The sequence below is a fragment of the Punica granatum genome, chromosome 4 (genome assembly GCF_007655135.1).
Source record: "Punica granatum isolate Tunisia-2019 chromosome 4, ASM765513v2, whole genome shotgun sequence".
Taxonomy (NCBI): domain Eukaryota; kingdom Viridiplantae; phylum Streptophyta; class Magnoliopsida; order Myrtales; family Lythraceae; genus Punica; species Punica granatum.
Genome location: NC_045130.1, coordinates 1992883 through 2012784, shown reverse-complemented (window position 1 = coordinate 2012784; position 19902 = coordinate 1992883). Strand labels below are relative to the sequence as shown.

General features: G+C 39.2%; 3 protein-coding genes across 8 annotated transcripts; 1 reads left to right on the top strand and 2 right to left on the bottom strand.

Moving 5' to 3' along the window:
* Window positions 1-966: 966 nt before the first annotated feature.
* LOC116202714 (probable trehalose-phosphate phosphatase F) lies at window positions 967-5189 on the bottom strand. Of its 5 annotated transcripts, none has more exons than XM_031534324.1 (14): window positions 4727-5189; window positions 3962-4050; window positions 3686-3769; window positions 3346-3583; window positions 2990-3130; window positions 2828-2899; window positions 2582-2710; window positions 2397-2453; window positions 2214-2315; window positions 2049-2126; window positions 1839-1908; window positions 1648-1718; window positions 1495-1569; window positions 967-1391 (listed from the first exon to the last, which is right to left on the bottom strand). In XM_031534324.1, exons 3-14 carry the CDS (start codon window positions 3727-3729, stop codon window positions 1338-1340), a joined length of 1131 nt encoding a protein of 376 aa, XP_031390184.1. In that variant the 5' UTR covers window positions 3730-3769; window positions 3962-4050; window positions 4727-5189; the 3' UTR covers window positions 967-1337. The 5 variants fall into 5 exon arrangements, with proteins under 5 accessions (XP_031390184.1, XP_031390182.1, XP_031390180.1 ...); XM_031534322.1 differs by having other exon boundaries at window positions 1477-1569; window positions 4727-5188; XM_031534320.1 differs by having other exon boundaries at window positions 1338-1391; window positions 1477-1569; window positions 3686-3854; window positions 4727-5188.
* Window positions 5190-9058: 3869 nt separating this feature from the next.
* On the top strand, window positions 9059-10807 carry LOC116203775 (probable xyloglucan galactosyltransferase GT19). Its single transcript, XM_031535700.1, has one exon. It carries the CDS (start codon window positions 9273-9275, stop codon window positions 10584-10586), a length of 1314 nt encoding a protein of 437 aa, XP_031391560.1. The 5' UTR covers window positions 9059-9272; the 3' UTR covers window positions 10587-10807.
* Window positions 10765-16281, bottom strand: LOC116203776 (3-oxoacyl-[acyl-carrier-protein] synthase 3 B, chloroplastic). Of its 2 annotated transcripts, XM_031535701.1 has the most exons (9): window positions 16099-16279; window positions 15766-15981; window positions 14372-14520; window positions 13650-13786; window positions 13028-13133; window positions 12816-12934; window positions 12314-12378; window positions 11993-12215; window positions 10765-11368 (listed from the first exon to the last, which is right to left on the bottom strand). In XM_031535701.1, exons 2-9 carry the CDS (start codon window positions 15963-15965, stop codon window positions 11147-11149), a joined length of 1221 nt encoding a protein of 406 aa, XP_031391561.1. In that variant the 5' UTR covers window positions 15966-15981; window positions 16099-16279; the 3' UTR covers window positions 10765-11146. The 2 variants fall into 2 exon arrangements, with proteins under 2 accessions (XP_031391561.1, XP_031391562.1); XM_031535702.1 differs by having other exon boundaries at window positions 11249-11385; window positions 15766-16281.
* Window positions 16282-19902: the final 3621 nt, after the last annotated feature.

Below are 19902 nucleotides of genomic sequence, written 5' to 3'. Positions count from 1 at the left end.
TGAGTCTTAGGCCAAAACCCTCGACTCGATAGAATAGATGGGCTGAAAGCCGGTCCAAAGAATGATGCAACCATGAACCCCAGAAGACTAGTAGCGCATGGATCTCGGCCTCACAAAGCCGAGAGAAGCCGCACCTAGGTTCGGAAACCTAAACTCGGGTGGAAGCCCATTGCTTGCACGGAAGCTTGAAAAGGGGTAGAAGGATAGGTGTTGCATGATCGGTGGTTGCGAGAAATTATAGGTGCATGGTTGTAAAGTGTTAGAAAGGTAGATATTGAAAGTGTGATAAGGTAAGTGCGAAGAACATAAAGTGTCAGAAAGAAAATATAGAAAAAGTATAATGCGATTGATAGTTATGCCAAAGGGGGATGGATTGTAATGGACTCCGAATCACGTATTTATAGGCGTTATATAAAACCTTCGAGAATCTCTCTAAATTAAATACGCCATAATATATGATATCGAGATAATATCCGAATAGGAAATTGACTCCTAGCCTATCTAAATTGCCTAAAAGATAGAAAAGATAGAATATCACACCATATCGGAGAAATATCCGACCTATTTGATTTCCTAAAATCGGAGATACCCAAGAATCACGTGCTTGCACTCTTAAGAATAATATTTCGGCTGATGAAATATGCACGCCCAAACATATGCATATATGTTCCAGCCACCATGATGGGCTCTCCAATTGTACTTTGTCTTCGAAGCTGCAGCTTTCTTCCACTTCAACCAATCAATTCGGCCCAGCAAAACCAATCTCAGCCCGCTTCCTCTAGCCCAGGCCAATATGTTCATAAACCCGGGAAATCATCGAAATCACCAATTACCCGTCACAACTCAGCTAACTTACATATTACGGAAAGTATGTGTAAAAAGTCACTATGCGAGGGTGTGTGCGACTACGCTACCAAAAAAAAGAATTTAAAATGCCTAAATGAGGATCGAGTTCGGATCATATGCTGAAGACACCATGTAATCTTGTTGAAAATAGAAAGGAAAGCAAAGAACGTCTGAACAGAAGCAACGCCCTATTGTGAAGGAAAGGAAAGACATCCCTCTGGACTCGAAGAAATTATTATTCCATGGCCCGGCTGCACGGCAACTTCCACAATCCACTGTTCTATCATCTCCTTCGGACAATGTATAATGTTAAATCGACTTTTTATGATTCAGCATTACAAAAAGTCGATCTTAGTTTCATTTTTATCGAGAATGAAAACATGTGAAATTATTGGAGATGAACATTTAAACCAACCAATAATTAGCAAATTCAATGTCTTCTGTATACTACCCTACTTAAAACCTTGATGTATGCTCTGCCTTCGGTATTTTCACACACTTTCTATCTTCTTCCAACTGACAAGCAACTTCAGAAACTCCATCACCTGCGCACGACATCACCCGAATCTCTTATCCATGATGATAGAGGGAACAGAAGAATTAAGGCGAGCCAAGGAATAATATTCCAACCTCAGACGTGTCCTTAACTGAGTATGATGCATTCGTTTCCTTGGGGACTGAAGACACCAAAATACCGAAGCCACAACCCCTTTCTCTCAAGACCTGTAATTTTACAAGTAGGGATCTGATGTATTTGAGGATGTCCGGTTATGTGAGCCACAATGGGATTCATCTGTTTACCTTAAATGCATCTTCATCAGTTTTATCATCCCCAATATATATTGGGAGTACATCAGCACAATCATTCATACCTGTTGTTCAATAAACGCATCAGCACAAGAATATGATGGAAAATATTTCTCTCAACGAACATGTGAAGTACGGACACAACGGGATGCTTAAGACTGAAGAAGGAAGTGAAGGAAGTATACCGAGTGAATTGAGAAGGAATTCAACTGCATTTCCCTTGTTCCAGTCAATAACCGGCCGGACCTCTAAAACCTGGAACACTGGAACAAAATCAACATACACGAGTTTCTGCAGAACGAGTCATAGCGACCAATGCTCTAACAGAACGAGAAAGAAAAATGTGCACTGCCTGGAAAGGCAGAGGGAAGATGTATACAAAGATCGATTTATACCTTCCGCCCATGAGTTATCTTTAGATGAGGATAATCCTCTAGTATGTCATGGACGCATTGAGCAACACTAGGCCAATCCTGAAAAAGCGAAGAACCATCGATTATAACCTTCATATTTCACTATATAATAGATCATTAATGATATGAGGAAAAGATTATTCTGACCCTTTCGTCTACGTTACGATAGTGTACAGACGCACAAAATTTATGATTCTCGACTTTTACGCCCTCAATATCCTTCGTCTTCTCGGCAAGGGTTCTAAAAGCCTGCATTAGCAATTTAAGTCATCCTTTTATGAAAACAAAAGTACAATTCTCTTCTGAAATTATTATGAAGCACTCATCCACCTCGTCGATCATGGGTAAAAAATCTCTCGCAGGCTGGAGCAGTCCTACTTCATTGCCCTGCATGATGAACAAGAAGGCATTGATTGGGTGTACCTCGTGAGAGTTGAAAGCGAAATCTGTAAGTTTAGGAACGTATTCACAAAGTAAAAAAAAAAAATCCATATCGTTGATCACCACTTAATTACCTGTCGCTGGTTAGTTGGTTTGGCACACTTAAGATAGTCATCAGTCATGCTGTTGCTGACAGGGCCCATAATGTCCATCCCGTGGCTACCCGCATAATAAAGTTCGGTTAGTCCTACCAACTCGTAAACCTTAATGAACATGAAGTAGATTCATTAGTAAAACCAAAAAAAAAAAAAAGGTTAAAAAGTTCTATGAAATTAACGAGGATTAAAATTAATTTCAAGATGCTTGTTTCCCAAGTTTACCTTATCACAGCTTCTTCCGCTGATAATCGCGGTCGGGAAGTACGTCGCTATGTTTTTCACTGCGAGATGCATCTGCAAAGTTGATTTGAATAATTAGGACAAATGAATTAGAAGTAAAATCAAGAGGAGTTTCCCTTTCCATCTTGAAGTGTAACCCCTTACTTCATCAGACATGAAGGCTCTATCTGGGTCATCTACGATCGGGGAAAGAGTCCCATCATAGTCAAGAAATACTGCTATCTTCCTGTTGTATGCAAGCTCCATGATCTGCTTGATCGACTTGATTGCCGATGGATACTTACGCTAGTAAACCAAAGAACCAAGAACTAATCAATTCATAATCACATCTTAACTATGAGTTTAGCATGCTCATTTGGTTGAGCAATTCCGTTTCTATGCCTTCCTAGAACTGCATTCATGCTCCGATAAACTAGAAAGAGAACAGGATATGTCCTCCAAAACCGCCAAACAGAGTTATGAGTGTCATCCTTAGTCGGGAAACAAAACATAGTACTCACCATCCAGATACTGTAAGCAATACTGGCATCATCCGAAGTGATCCCAACTGTAAAATCCTTGATGAGGTACGCGCAAGTGGGAGAGGAGGACTTCATGGCGTCCAGCCACCCGTTAGAGCGTACATCTTCCAATCTCTCGGGCTTCTTCTGAGGAAACGCCTTGTACTTGCTAGGTAGAGGAGGTACCCCAGCAGGTAATGGCTGGTGGTGGGGGGACAACCTCGAACTGCTGCCTAATCTTAGAGTCACCATATAGAAAGGAGCAGGATCATCAAGAACAGGTGAAAACATTAGGTGAACATACAATTCTCCAGTAAACCTTCTGTCAATAGAAATCTACCTGCTAAGAGTTTTCTTATTGCCGTTGTTAAGTGGGAGGTCCATCGGTAGAGAGCTTGCTCAGAACTAACCCAAAACCGAAGGACTGCGCAAAGATAATGATAAGATCCATAACCGGCAACAGAGAACAGTAGACATGACGAATCACAAAAAGCCGGCAAGTTAATCAGCTACAGACAACAGCAAATAGAAAACTTGTTTGAAAATGGAAAAGAAAAATTTTCCATGATTCATGAGATCTGCAGAATTGCCATTACATACTCAACTAATTTCTTACATAAGGAAACGTTGAATAATGCAGCTCGTCGATACTCGGTACTCAGCCGATTAACCCCTTTCGCTCAAAAACACAAAACTTTGTACTGCCTAAAAATGAAACATATAGTACAAGAATTATTTTCCTGCATAAGGAAGCAATAATAATGTGGACACAATTGCAGTAAATAGTGTGGGACATATTATATGTGGGCCTGTCAACTCTTATACAGTTACGCACATACAGCTATGATATATACATACAGAACAACCCAACATGTCATTCTCATGGAGACATGGTTAATTAGGTACATAGTGTTTTTCTTTTTGGTGGGTTTCTCTAGAGGCCAAGCAACTATCGAAACGGCATCTAGTCCTCATCGAAAAAAAAAAAAAAAACCTGTTCTAACCTTCCAAAAGCAAGACTTTGGTGATATTATTGCCTCTTACATGCTTCTTTCCCATCGAAAAGACGAAGTTTGAAATTTGCCGCAAATTAAACTGGTGCTCCCTTCTAGTACAGACTACGAGATCACATATGTATCATACAACAAATCAGCACGGACGAAGTCACTAAACAATGATGGCGATTCAACAATGGAGGGACTGTTTTGCCCCTAATCCAGCAGACCTTCGAGATTAACTCTTTCTTTCTCTGAGTGATAGCACATTCAACACGCAACGAATCAAAATCGACAGACATGAAGCAAAAACAAATCTAGATGAAGAAAAGTTCCTTTTTTATGATGATAAGCCAGACAAATAAGATACTCAAAATGAAACGAACCTCAATCAAATGCTGAAGTAGTCATGAAATGCAAATAATTAGAAACAGTGGGAAAACTTGCACTTCTTGGGGCAATGATGAGCGGTTAATATTACTATTGGGCTATAGACTGCTCTCAAGAATGGAAGCTAAGCTGCTCACAGAGAGAGAGAGAGATGGGTGAAGGTGGAGCAGAGCTTCTTCTTATAGAGAAAGGGGGGAAAAAAAAGGGAAAAAAAAGAAAAGAGGCAGCTGATTGGTTGCTGTCTTTCAGGCAGGCGATGTTCGAACACCGAACTGAACCATTTTGGGTTTGGTATGGTATGAACATGCCATAATAAATAAAAAGCTTATAAACATCAAAACAGAAAAGTAAAATAGAATTAGTCTCCATAAAGGAAAAGGGAGAAGATTTTCATCTTCTCTTCTCATGAATCTCGCGGCGAGCCCCGACCATAGATCTATCAAAGCCTGCCCGAGTAAATAAATTGCATTTCAGATAACGAAAATCAATCAATATATATGTGTGTGTGTATATATATAGAGAGAGAGAGAGAGTAAACCAAATCAACGCCCCTGACTTTTTTTTTATTGTCGATGGTGTTCGGCACCGTAGCAACCGACTAGTCTAACAAGTGGTGTATTGTATGGCTTGGGACCCGCCAATTAAACCCTAGATGTCAACTCTCGAGAGAATCGAACCCTGGAATCAACGCCCTGGCTTGATTGTCGCAAAAAGGCTAACAGGTCGTGCCACATGTTGCTCTATTTTAATATCTCTACTGTGGTCGTGACATTATATTAAGTCAATAGATTAAGGTGGTAATGTCCTCACACAACGGTAATGGGGACATAAAAAGTTATAATTCAAACACCAATGGGAACGACGACTAACGGTGCTGGGACGCTGTTGTGTGTGTGTGTCTGTGTATATATATATATATAAACAAATGATTAGCTAGCCAGCTAGCTGCCTGTGTTTAGCCCCAATCTATATATAAGCAGATTATAAGTGATTAAGCACGTGATGATCCCTGTTAATTAATTGTTTGTTTCATAATTAACTGAACTAACCGCCAATAAGGTGTTAGTGCAGACATAAATTTAATTAATAAAAACCATTTTATAGCTAGGGACGACATGGGTATTCGCAGGCGTATATAAGTAAATTGCATGGTCCCCCATCCCCAGTAAATTAAAACTCTCGCTCTTCACCTATGCTCTATGATCTAATTATATGATTTATATAATTTTCAAGAAACGTGGAGGTTCATCATGAATATTTGCATATCTTTGACCTAATTTTCGTGCCGGCTATATCACAAATCTAACCATGCAGCGGTTTCTGTAAAAGATCGCGTTTAAAAATACAGTAATAATTTTTCAATATCTAAGGAGTTATTTTCCTATATCTTCTGTGCACTCAACGTGCAATATTTCGTTTTTTATCAGCAAAAAAATAATTGTACAATATTTCGTTCTCCGTAAAAAAACTGCACATATATAAATATATAGGGATATATTTTAAACACTTATTAGCAATTTTTTTCAAATAATTTGGCTCAAATTAGAAGAGAAAACTAGATGTAAAGCCACGATTTAATTTTAGAAAAAAGGAAACATAAAATCTATTAAAACGGCACAAGCAGTCCCATCATAAAAGTCGATATACGAAACTTCAAGATATTAGACGAAAACGTACAGTACCGTACTATACTCATTTGTCAGCGTTGCTTTTGGTGAGATGAAAAAAGTTATGCCCACATGTGAAAAACATGCTTGTACCTGCAATGCATGTGGCAAATCGAAATAGGTCTAAGAATTGCCTGCTGTCGGAGCCAAGCTATAGGATTTATTTCCATGAGTTCCTTTGGACGAGTTTCAATAGCCTACCTTTTTTACCCGTTTATGAAGGTAAATTATTCGAGTTACGTGTGTAAGCTGGCTCGGATATATATATATATATATATATGGGTAAATTGCATTGATAGTCCAAAAAGTTTTACAAATATTTCAATATGATACAAAAAATTTTTTTGCTACTTGATGGTACAATATATTTCAAAGTTGTTCAGTATAGTACAAATCGTTATCTCGCTATTGGCGCCGTCAAGCCGACGCTGATGGTGTAAAACCGATTTTATGGGACATTACATGATGGTACAAAATATTTTAAAGTTATAACTTAATAGTATAACATGTTTTACGTAAATTATATGATAGTGTAAAATTTACAGATCTTGTAAAGGACGGTTTCAATGACGAGATGACGGTTTGAACTATATTGAAATAATTTTGAAACATTTTGTACCATCAAATAGCAAAAAAAACTTTTTGTACTGTATTGAAATATTTGTAAAACTTTTTGGACCACCGGTACAATTTACCTTATATATATAATCTAATTATTTGTCTAAGTGAGGGGGGAAAACAAAGAAAATGAAACAAAAAGAAGGGAAAAAGAGGGTTTGCCTTCTAAAAGTGGACGTGGACCTCTCAAATCAACTTGCAAGACATTGTTGTCAAGAAAAGGTCGGGTCATTTGTGAACTTTATGGGCTAACGGGTGATTCACTTGATATAATATGTCCTCAGCCAAATCTAGCAAAAGATGGGACAAACCACAAGTCACGCTGGTTAATCCCAAAGTACAGAATGTCGATAAGTCCTTTTTGGTTTAGAGGTGATGATCTTATGAGGATCAAATTGTCTCAGGTTGTATTTGTTTTCAACTTAATGAAATGAGTACTTAAAAATTTATGGAAAAATGAATAGGAGAGATAAAAAGATGAAATGTAATAGTCTAATCTACTTAATCATTGAGTAAAAAAATATTTAACGAGTAAGGAAAAATAATTTTTTTCTTAATGAAATATGATATTTTTTACTTATTAGTGTTCTTTTTCCCTCAAAATGTTTTTTCTTTCTTATCATTCCTCCCATCTTCAAATATATTTTCTTTTCTTAACTAATTAAGCGTTTAACATCACCTTAATTACATAAATTAACTTGACTGCAACTTACATCCCCTTATATATGTCAAAGAATTAGATTTGAAAAAGGAGGTAGAACTAGGAAAAAGAGAAGAATCTGTACATTATTAGACACGGTCACCCTCACCGATTTGGGTCAATATTCATTAGTATTTCATTCATAGTCAAAAACTTCCCGAGGATATTATTTTACAAATAAACATTCATGCTATTCTAGCGACGAATCAGTAGAATCGAATTAGTCGTCCACTCTCGAGCGGTAGAATTTACCTTACGATCTCCGTGATTCTAGGAGCCTAGAAAATCACGTGTTTGATCTTTCAATTGACTCTTCTTGGACACGCAAAGGATTCCAAGAATTATTCAAAATCACGTAGCACGACCTTCTCTGCGAAGCAAATATGTATGTATGTAGATATATATAGGGGTGAAAATTAAAGTCAAATTATTTCATAAAAAAGGAAAAGGTCAAGTCACAAGAGGAAAGGGGAGAAAGTCAACACCAGTCGCATGGGCCAGTTGTCAGGAAATTCATGGACCGCGGCCTATTTATATGGGCCGAGCAAGGCCGTTTGAGAAAAAGCCCAACAATGAAGCCTATGTGAATCTCTTGAGCTTTCTAAAGTGCAAATGTGTGAGGCCCACCCTTGTCCAACCATGTCAATTTATGGAGCCCATCCTCTAGGCATATCTTTAATTTAAGTCTTAAGAGTCGAACTCGATGAAGAAAAGATCGAGTTTAGTTTAAAATTTCCAGTAAATAACATGTACAAGAGCTACATGGCACCAGCCAAAAACTCAATACTGCATCGAAAAGGCTATACTGGGTGAATTCGTATTCTCTTGATTCGTTATTCTTAATGCAAAAGTAAATACTGTAAAATATTAGTTTTTCCTTTCTCAGTATGATGATGTGCGGAATATGTAACATATTAGGAACTTTCCACTTGACTAGATCGAACAGCTGAGCAACAACGGGGTTTAGTTCAAGAATTTCACCGTCTGACTCTGAACTGAAGTTCCATAGAATCGGTGCTCATTGATTGAGACAGCAAAGGAAGAAGTTCCAGGTCCAATTGCAAAGATCCCACTATGTAAAGAGAAACCTTTCGAGTCCAAAATGTTGTGAAAGGAAAAAAAAGAAAAAGAATTAGGGACCTTTGTGCGAAATAAAAAAACTCAAGAATCACATGTTGATGTCGAACATATTTTTAACATTAACCTATACCGTACGTGTCAAAGTAACGGAACAAGAAAGGGCTTAAAGGTAATTTAACAAGAGAAAGCCGCCGCATTTTCGGGAACTTCCATGTATTATTCCCTCCACCGGCACCGACAGTTAAATCGTTAAAAAAAAAAAGACACAGAGAGCAAGAGAGAGAAAGAACTGTTGTAATTGTAAATCCATTTTCCCTGAAAATGCTCTGTTTCCTTTCTCCCACTGACTCAAGATATGAAGTCTCATCTTCTCTCCCACATCTATCCATCAATGGCGGTCCCCATCCGACTCCTCCCACGATGATATGACCCACCTCTTGTAAATCCTCCCTCCCTCCGCCATCATTGGTGGCCGCAATGTCCGCCTCCGTCGTCATCTTCTTCCTGATCGCTGCTGCCGCTCTCCTCCCGTTTACCGCCACCTCCCTCCAGATCCAGCAGCCCGACTGCACAGGCCGCCGGATCCACATCCGCCGGCTGCCTCCCCGGTTCAACGCCGACCTCCTCGCCAACTGCTCCGCGTACCCGCTCTTCACCGATTCCTTCTGCCCCTACACGGCCAACCACGGCCTCGGCCTCAAGACCCACAACCGCTCCCAGAGCTGGTACCGCACCGACCCGCTCCTCCTCGAGCTCCTTTTCCACCGCCGCATGCTCGAGTACCCCTGCCTCACCCCTGATCCCTCCGTCGCCGACGCCGTCTTCCTCCCCTACTACTCCGCCCTCGACGCCCTCAAGTATCTCTACGGCCCCGAGGTCAACTCCAGCTTCAACCACGGCCTCGACCTCTACCGCTTCCTCCGCTCCGATCAGCCACTCCTGTGGTCCCGGTGGTCCGGCCATGACCACTTCCTCGTGATGGCCCGCCCCGCCTGGGACTTCTCCCAGCCCCTCTCCAATGACCCGCCCATCTGGGGCACGTCTTTCTTGGAGCTGCCGGAGTTCTTCAACGTTACCGCCCTCACCTTCGAGTCTCGTCCGTGGCCGTGGCAGGAGCAAGCCATCCCCTACCCCACCTCCTTCCACCCCCCCAACCTTCCACTCCTTGACGCCTGGGCCCACCGTGTCCGATCGTCCAAGCGCACAAACCTTGCCCTCTTTGCAGGGGGCGGTGGCATCTCCGCCTCACCCAACATCCGCAGGAGCATTCGTATCGAGTGCGAGAACCAGAATTCCACCAATCCTGATTCGGACCGATACACCAAGCTCTGTGAGGTAGTGGACTGCTCAAATGGGGTCTGCGAGCACGACCCCATCCGCTACATGAAGCCCATGCTGCGGTCAAACTTCTGCTTCCAGCCTCCAGGGGACACCCCGACCCGGAGATCCACCTTCGACAGCATCCTCGCTGGCTGCATTCCCGTCGTCTTCGAGGACCAATCTGCAAAGTCCCAGTACTCATGGCACTTGCCCGAGGAGGATTTCGGGGAGTTTTCGGTTTTCATCCCTAAGGAAGATGTGGTCTACAAAGGCCTCAAGATCATGGACGTTCTGATGGCAATACCCAGTTGGAAGGTCAAGAAGATGAGGGAGAAGGTCTTGGAGATTATGCCAAGGACCATTTACAGAAGTCACGGGAGCTCTCCCGGGTTGAGGGCGAAGAAGGATGCCTTCGATATCGCTGTGGAGAACACTCTGAAGAGGATAAAGTCCAGACTTGAAGAGGTATAAATTCCAGACTAGAAGAGGTTTCAGCTCAGAAAAGCTTGTCTAGATTTTCTTCTTCTTTCTCTTTACACTCCCCTGTATTTATGATAATTTATCGTTTTTCTATTTAGTTTTCCTCCTTCGTGTACCCTTTTAGATGTAATGTGCTACAGAACAGCAAACGAGAGGAGGATTCTCCAAATTTTTGATTGACAATGATAAAGATTCAAGATTTTTGGTCTGCATACAGTACAGTTCTCTGTTCAGCAATACATGCTCTGCTCTGCTCAATGTCTCAAGACAAAATGAACTAACAACTTAAATGGAAGCTGAACAAATAAAGGAGAAAGAAATGATTTATTGGGGACAGAAAAGAGCTATGGGTAGTGCCAACAGAATCATCAAACTAATGAAAAAGGGGAAAGATGAAGAAGACGAAGATTGCTTGCTTGCTCCCTGAGGACTCAAAATTCTCTTCAGTCATGGAAGCAAAATTTGGGCAAATAACAGTTTTCTGGGTCTCTTACTGGGTGGAGATGGTTGGGTTGATCATATGCTTTTCTAAGTGGAGGCTTCTTCATTCTTTATCCCCATCTGACAATGGCAGACCCCCAAGTTAGCCCCGCACCGAAGCCTGCAGCAGCGATCATGTGGCCCGCCTTCACCTTCCCGCTCCGAACAGCTTCATCTAGTGCCAAGGGGATAGATGCGGCACTGGTGTTCCCGTAATTCGCCAAGTTTGAGATGACTCGTTCCGGTGGAACCTCCAGGCGCGTCGCGACTGCATCAATAATCCTCTGGTTCGCCTACAATTGTTTAATCACTTGGAATTTACTAGAGTTCAGGCCTTGGATCACGAAAAACTCCCTCTAGAGTTAATGTTTCTGCTCTAGGAAAATATTGGAAAACAGAGTTCCAAGTTGTCCTCTTCTTTTCCTAGAAGAACATGGGAGAACAAGACAAAGATGTGTTGGCTTGTTATACAATTAGAAAACATGCATTGTTTGGTTCTAGAGAATGGTTCTAGAACTCTGTTTTCTCGCAGGACAACTGCTGATATTTGGACGACAGGTTTCCATGATTCTTCTCATAATAGTCATTCCAATGTCAAATCAGGCCTTTTGTTTCATTAAAGAACTTGGACTTATATATACGACCAGAGATACCATAATTATTATATCTGAGAAAACATGAAAATAAAATTGTGCTTGTGCTCAAGAAAATGTTTTCTTTGATGAAAGTACGAACGCTTTTATCAACTGGAAAACAGAAAAACAAGAAGGATTGCATGCATTTTTTCACATGAAAACAAAGTGCTGGAGAACTCTCAATTACCATCTCCATAAATACTGGACACTGGGGATCTCTCATATCCAAAAGAATCATCACCCATTTTGCTTTCTGAATTTGTAGCTAATAGAAACTGATACCTGATGAAGCAGCAGCCAGTCGATGTTGGATCCATCAAGACCAGCCTTTTGAAGGGCTGATTCAATTGACTGGGGCACAGAGCGGCAAGCGAAGCGGAAGACCTCTTTACCATTCATTTGGATGCAAGAATATGAAGAACGTCTTGGTGGAAAGTCTGAGATGGCCCCACTAGTTCCCACGGCATGATCAATATCATTTTCTGTGAATGAGGCTTTTAGGTGCCTGCATAAAGGTCCACTCTTGCTCGTTGATCCTTCAGAAGAAACAGAGATTCCTAGTCTGTCAAGATGAAAGGAAGATTATTTGAGAAAACTCTGTACCTTTGCCCATCTCCATCACTGTGCAAATCAAAGGCAAAGAGCCCATCTTCCTCGGCATCACAGGACTGCAAAAACAAGCATAATAATATTAAAAACAAAATGCAGCAATGTAGAAGAGTTTCCACAATTTTTCATTTGCACTGCTTTTAGAAGAATAAAGAAATAAGGAACAAAGGGTTCTGGACTGCATCACAGTTCACGAGATTTAGTAGATTATAATTCATCATACTTCTCTCCGTCATAGATTACCAGACATTTTGTCATATTTCTTTTTGTACTAGATTAGGAAACCCAAAAGCCCGAAAATCTAGAACTGCCACCCCGTTGAGCCAAAGAGCCCTAAATTTTTCCATCTTTAAGTTTTTGAAAGGTTTATTAGTCCTATCAGCCAATGCAAGGCTCTAAAAATGCAAATTAGACCATATCTACTGTGAACTGAGTCGGGATAAGGGCAAATAACACAGAAAATCCTTTTTAAGTTGGAGAAAACAGAATTCATTACCTGCACCAGTACAGCACCCGCAGCATCCCCAAAGAGAATGCAGGTCCCTCGATCGGTCCAATCAACATACCGAGAAAGAGAATCGGCACCAATCACTAGAACATTATTAAATCCACCTCCTGATGTTCCAATAGGATCATACTTCATTATATCAACCACTCAACAGATTATGATGGAACTCATCAGAAGCTCCAGGAAGCAGTCTAAGTTACCTCTAATGTGGCAAGCAGCTGAGACTAGACCCAACACGAATCCGCTGCACGCAGCCGTAATATCGTAGGACAAAGGATATTTTTTGCAGCCGAGTGCTTTCTGAATCTGTTGAGCAGAGATATGGCATGAAAAAGTGATGGCAAATCACTTTTAAACTCATATGTTCACAAGACCAACCACAACATTTTGAATTCACTCCAGCTGGTGGAACATCGATGTAATGGCTCTCATTGCCCACAAAACTATATGCATAAATGCATAAAAGCTATTAAAAAAAAAGAACGGAATTACTAAGGGTGTGTTTGTTTTTCACAAATTTTTCAATTCAACTCAACTCATCTCCATTTATTTTCAATTCAACAACACAATCATTACTTTTTTTAATTTTATAATTTTTTTTAATCATTCAATTCAATTTTTAATATTAAATTCTCTCAACTATTCATTACTTTTTCACAATTCAACAACACAATCATTACTTAATTATTACTTTCTCTCAACTATTCATTACTTTTTCTCATAATTCAACAATACAATCATTACAAACCAATTAAAACCTAAACTCAAGTCAACTCAACTCTAAATCCAAACGCACTCTAAAATTTAAACCTGTACACATACCTGAGGAGCACTACCGAAAAGATCCTCAGGGGTGGAAGTGCACATCAAGACCATATCCACATCGTCAGCATCAACCTGTGCCATCTCTAGAGCTTTTCTCGCTGCCTCTGCTGCTAAATTCGTCAGACTATCTTTGCCTGTCACAAAATAGGTAATAGATTTAGATTAAAATAAGGTACATTGACATTGATTGAAATGCATGCTAATATATGAAAAGAAGTGGTGATGCAGCCAAACAAGAACTATCAGAGTATATGAAGAATGAAGAATTGAGTAGGAACTCTGGGACCAAGAGAGTTAAATTGAGAAAACAATGGATGCTATGTGATGCCCATGTCCCAAACAGTCCCAGATATCCTTATGAGTGAATCCAGGATCGCTACCTTGACGTACCAAGATCTTACTAGATCTTGAGACAATTTTAAAACATAGGAGATGAATAACATATAATAATAGTTTTTCTAAAATGATTAACCAATTGAGTGGACCCAGGACCTTCAATACTCATGGACCAGAGATGAGGCTATTGAATATTCTGAATCAAAGACCATCATTTCAGTTAAAAGAAAAATTAAATTCCAAGAAATTAGAATTAACAACTGATTACACAGTTATCAGCAAGTTCAATGGCATGTTCAGATTCAGTGAGAGTGGTATTTCCTCATCGTACTTTCTATACTAACTTTAAGTCATCGACACAGATATTAAATAAAGGAACAAACCTGAAAGAACCCGTCGATTGCGGATTCCTGTACGGACAGAGATCCATTCATCGGAGGTATCGACAATTTTAGCAAGATCATCATTTGAGACCTGAAGAGATGGTATAGCTGAGCCAGATCCAAGTAACTTGCAACCTTTACTCACAAGCCTACAAGGAGGATCATAAGATGAATACATAAATCATATGGATATGCAGAGATCAAGCTATACTCAATTGCCCACATAAATGTGTCAGTTCTCAAAACAGTATTCATATCAACACCCATTCAGCGCTCACAATTATTTATTTTTTCATATATGTTCCCTTAACAGCCCTTTTTTACTTTCTTCTTCCTAATGACTTATTTGTCTGAACATTTAAAAGTGATCGGGAATCCAAGACAATTCTGATGGATTTTCTTTTATAGAGTAAACGGAGGTCAAGCCAGAAAACAAGACGGAGAGCAAGCATGGAGCAGATTAATCTCAACTAATTCAAATAATGCCTACAGAACTCAATATGACAAGCCACCGCCTCGCAAGGTTTGCATCTATCTTCTGGGTAAGTGAACACTCAACAGTACGATATGCAAATCTAAATTTGCTCCCACCTCCCCGACCACCTCACCACCCAACAACACCAAGCCCTAGCAACAGTTTATTGTGATGATAAATTATGTATTGGTCTAACAACTAGCAGCAGACGAGAAGATTCTTCTCCAGTTAGAACCGAAAGGCATGGCAGTCTCGAAGGTCCTCCAATTTTCTAACTCCTCAAAAGCCCCTGAGAACAGATGCTTACATGGATTCAGTTAACTATGCTATGCATCCTTGAATAACTGGCTTTCAAATAGTAGATATCGATGATCCTCATAAGGTATTAACTTCGGTCTAGCTAATAAGTTGGCTAATCCATTCTCAACTCTTGAGTAGCCAATATATAAAGACAGAACCTTTCATTGCCTGCTTTGATATCTGTTTGGTGCTAATCCTTCAGAAGGAAGTCAGGTGCTGGCTCTCAAGTTCCAATCCCCGCTTTCACTGAGCACGTGCAATTCAAACTGTTGCGGCTATATGCAATCTAATCCTCCATGAATAAAGATGTATTTCATGAATCGAGCCATCCATAAGTGACTAATTCATATGGACAACTCGAAACAATCTGCATGTATCAGTGGGATCTCCAGGAGATAAAACCGCCCCCGAAAGACCAACCCGGACCGACAAGTCGATATCATAAGGAACTTAAAAACAAGCACCTGAGTTCTAAACTAATCAGGAGAACGGAGCTGCAGCCTAAGATGAATGTATCTGTTTTGCAATAAAGACTCCATTTGCCAGTACAAACCAGCCACCATACCAATCAATATCAATATCAGTGGTAAGGGGGGAAAGAAGGAAATAAAACTCACACCTTGGCGCTCGAGATTCAATGGAAGAATCGCCCAGAGCCTGTTTGTCAGCACCTTGAATGGCGCTGGAGCAAAACACCCTCTTCGCACTAAGCTCCGGGGAACAAAACCCAGATCCATGAATCGCCATTGAACGCTGGAACTGGGCCCTCCTCCTCAAGCTCGGGACTGAAGGACCCAAAAAACCAGATGCATTTGCCATTCCGGCAGCAACCCCTCTGTTGAAACCGACGAGAAATTCGAGCAAACGGTGCAAGTGAGAATTTTACCGCGAGGAATTGGATTGTCGTTTAGCTATGGACAAGAAGAGGGAGGACGTGAGCAGAGCCCATTACAAGAGGAAGATCAGAGGATAGCTGTCATCGAAGGCTTATTAACACAAAACATTCATCGGGAGGTCCGGAGAAATATTGATAAAATTTGGGGCGGTTTCGTCAACCCGATTTTGAGCAAACTCCAATGCTCTCTTCGTCTTCTCTCTCTCTCTCTTCAGGTTTTAAGCTGGTCCAGCAAGTCATGCAATGCTTCCTCTCCTGCTCCTTATTAATTGTTTACAAAAACATAACATAATATTTTATTAATTGTTTACAAAAAAAAATTATTTAACCTTTTTATTTTATATTTTCTTCAATTTAATGACATAATTATTATTTTTTAAAAATTTCTCTCATATATTTTTTCTCATTTATTATTATAATTAATTTTTTAATATTAAATTATCTCAATTATTTAATATTTTTTCTCAATTTCAATATTTTTTTTAATTCAACAACGCGATTATTATTTTTTATTTTTTTAATTCTCTCACATACTTTTCTCAACTATTTTTGTATTTATTTTCTCAAATCAAACTAAATCAAATGAAATTTAATTTAATTTCGTTACCGAAAGCTACGTTGATTTTTTTCCTTTCTTTTTTCCCCTTCAACAACAGAACAAAAAGGAAAAACAAGAAAAGTTGTTTTTTTTGTGTGTAAATCCTTCTTCCTCATCTGCCCTGCCTGAATGAAAATTTACCATATTTGTTTATACCTTAAAATAACCAAATTGCACTTGCAGAGAAATATGGTGGTTGCTAACCCCGTGCTAAAACAATTGTGCCTCTGCTCGCGTTTGTTCGAGTGCAGTTAACGTGCTTGATATGGAAGTTCTTGCGATACTGAGCGACTCAATTCATTCATTATCAATGTTTAAAACTCGTAGTATCATTCTCAGAACATGTGAATCGAGCCTGATTAGCTGATCCGCTGCTAGCTCTACGTGTGCCGTGGCACGCGAGATAATTACTCAAATCGTCATCCTCGTCTGCAAAATCAGTCGTCTTAACTCCATTGTATAATCCAAGGGAACAGAAAAGTTGTAAGTTGTTCATTTCACAGTGTAACTCAGTAAGTTGTCCATTTGACATCTCTTTCTTGTTCTTTATCCAAAAGGTTGTTCGTTGCTGTCGATTTCTGTACACCTTATTATTATCGTATGAACAGCGATACACATACATACATGCTAATGTTGGACAATATTCTTAGCTTTTGTTGCTGAATGACAAATGATGCAGGAAAAAATTCCCCATCACGAAGGATCTTCGAGGCCTCTTTTTTGTGTACGATCACCGCTCCATGATTTGCAAGAAGGGCTCTCGGGGTGGTGCCTGAGAGCCCCTTCCGACACTCAAGTTAGGAGTATACGGGGAGCATTTTTCTGATAAATTAAGAGTGTGTATGAGTACCTTAAAAGTTTCTTTTTCTATGTATTTCAAAGAGATGAGGTGTGTAGAGTGTAGGATATTCAATTAAGCCTCGGAAAAATACCTATGGGGCTTTGTGAGTCATTATCAATCGATGGAGTTTCCGCAATACAGGCCGAAATGTACCTCCGTATCAACAAATATTCATAGTAGTTTTTTTTTTGATGGGTAATATTCTCAGTAGTTATTATAAGCACAAATGATGTCTACCTATTGGAGATACTATTATCCTAGGAAATGGAATATTCGATGATAATAATAATGCAGTATGCAGTATGTAGTTGGTATGTTACGATTCTCAGATATTATATCGATATTAAGAGATTATTCTTTTACGTTTTTAAAGTTTGAGTGTGGCAGGAGATTACATAATCACTTTTTCTTATTATTTTAAACATATTTTGTGTTTGGTGAAAGTTTTTGAAATCGTGGTCAGCCAAAATTATGGCTACAAATGTTATCTTCTCAAGCAAGTTAATAGGTGCTCATAAAATCTTATTCATCTTATTCTGTTTCTAGTATAATTATCTTTTTAACATTCAAAAAATTTCAATTATTACCTTCCAAATACTTTTCTTTATTCTAAAATCAACACTTATTTTTCAGTGATTATACTTCAATATTTTTATTTCAGCAACACCTCTCACAAACTAAGCCTTGGTTTGATTATTCCGAAAGCCCATGAATAAGGTAATTATTTTATGTATATATTGTATGAGCCAGTTAGAATAATAATTCTTGTGGTTTCGGCCCCTTGGCCACCATGTATTACCGATATTTCTATCCTCATTATTCTTATATTTTATCGAATTTGTTCACCACCTATATAAAATGTATCGGCAAATATGCTATGAAAAGTAAAGAAATTATGGACAAGTAATATCATGGTAAAACTCGTGCTAAAAAAAGAAGAGAAAGAAAGAAAAAGTCTTTTTAATTTCATTTTTGCTATTCCATTTGATAAAAGGAAAACACAAGTATAAATATTCTTTTATTTTTAGTATACACTGTGATGTCTGGATATTCAATATATTTAGATTAATTCAGTTCAAATCAATAGACTAAAAGGTAACTATTTTGTTGTAATTTTTTTTATTCATAAAATTATATTTTAAGGAAATAAGTGTCCAAAGATCTAAATTAAACCACATTGGTAATATAAGCATCTTTTGGTCTTAGATCATCAACCAGTGCACGGCTTGTTAGGTATTTCTGGCACGTAGGCTTGTCAGGTTTTTTTTCCCCCCTCCTTTCTTTTCTTCCTTGGCGTAAGCTTGTTAGGTTTATTAGGCTGGAAAAGTGCTCTTTTTTTGGTAGATTTTGTGTTTCGGCTGGGAGATATGACTTACGTTAAAGGTAAGTATTTTTATACAGACCTATAAAAAAAAGAATATTTTTATACGGAGTCGAATATTAAAAGACCATAATAAATATTTCGGGAGATACAAGAAGAAATACAAATGATTTACACTACAATGTAATCTGCTAGAAGTCGGTTAAACGATACTTTGCCCGGTCAGTTTCCGATTCAAGATTGCATTAAACAAAGATGGATCCTCTGTACAAATTCAGTATATATCTGGAGCTGTTTAATCCACAGCATTGCTTGCTGGTAGTTAAACAAGGAAAGGAGATGGTGGGGGAAAAATGGAGAGAAGGAAAGGAAAAAAAAAAAAAAAAAAGGAAAACGAAAGAAAAGGGACACATCATCATAGATTCATAAGATAACGTTGGCGGTAAAAACAAAGACGAGCTAACGACTTTTCTAACAGCAAATTCGGTGCTTTTATTTTCGAGAAATATGTGCGACAGTTGGGAGGGAATTATATAGTTGAAAATACTATAATAGCCATGTGAATCACATTACTATCTAACCACCAAGCAGCAATAGTGCACGCAAGCAATATATCTTTGAATACATATATCCACGGATCAAATATTAAAAGTTGTTCTTACAATTAAGTTCGTTGTAAATGAGATCATCGAAAGACTTATTGATTAATAATTTAAAAAGCCATTTTTCGCTGGTGAGCCTCGAGCATTATTACTGATGCGGAAAAAAAGTCCCCATCACGAAGGATCTTCGATTCCTCCTTTTTGTGTACGACCGCCGCTCCACGACCTGTAAGAGGGGCTCTCGGATTGGTGCCAAAGAGCCCCCTCCGACACTCAAGTTAGGAGTATACGGGGAGTGTTTTCATCAGGATAATTAGAGTGTGCATGGTTATCTTAAGAGCTTCTTTTTATATGTATTCCATTAAGCACATATAAAAAGAAGCTTTTAAGGTAATCATACACACTCTAATTATCCTCAGAAAATTACTTCCCGTATACTCTTAACTTGAGATACGAAGGGGGCTATTGGGCGCCAACCCGAGAGCCCCTCTTGCAGGTC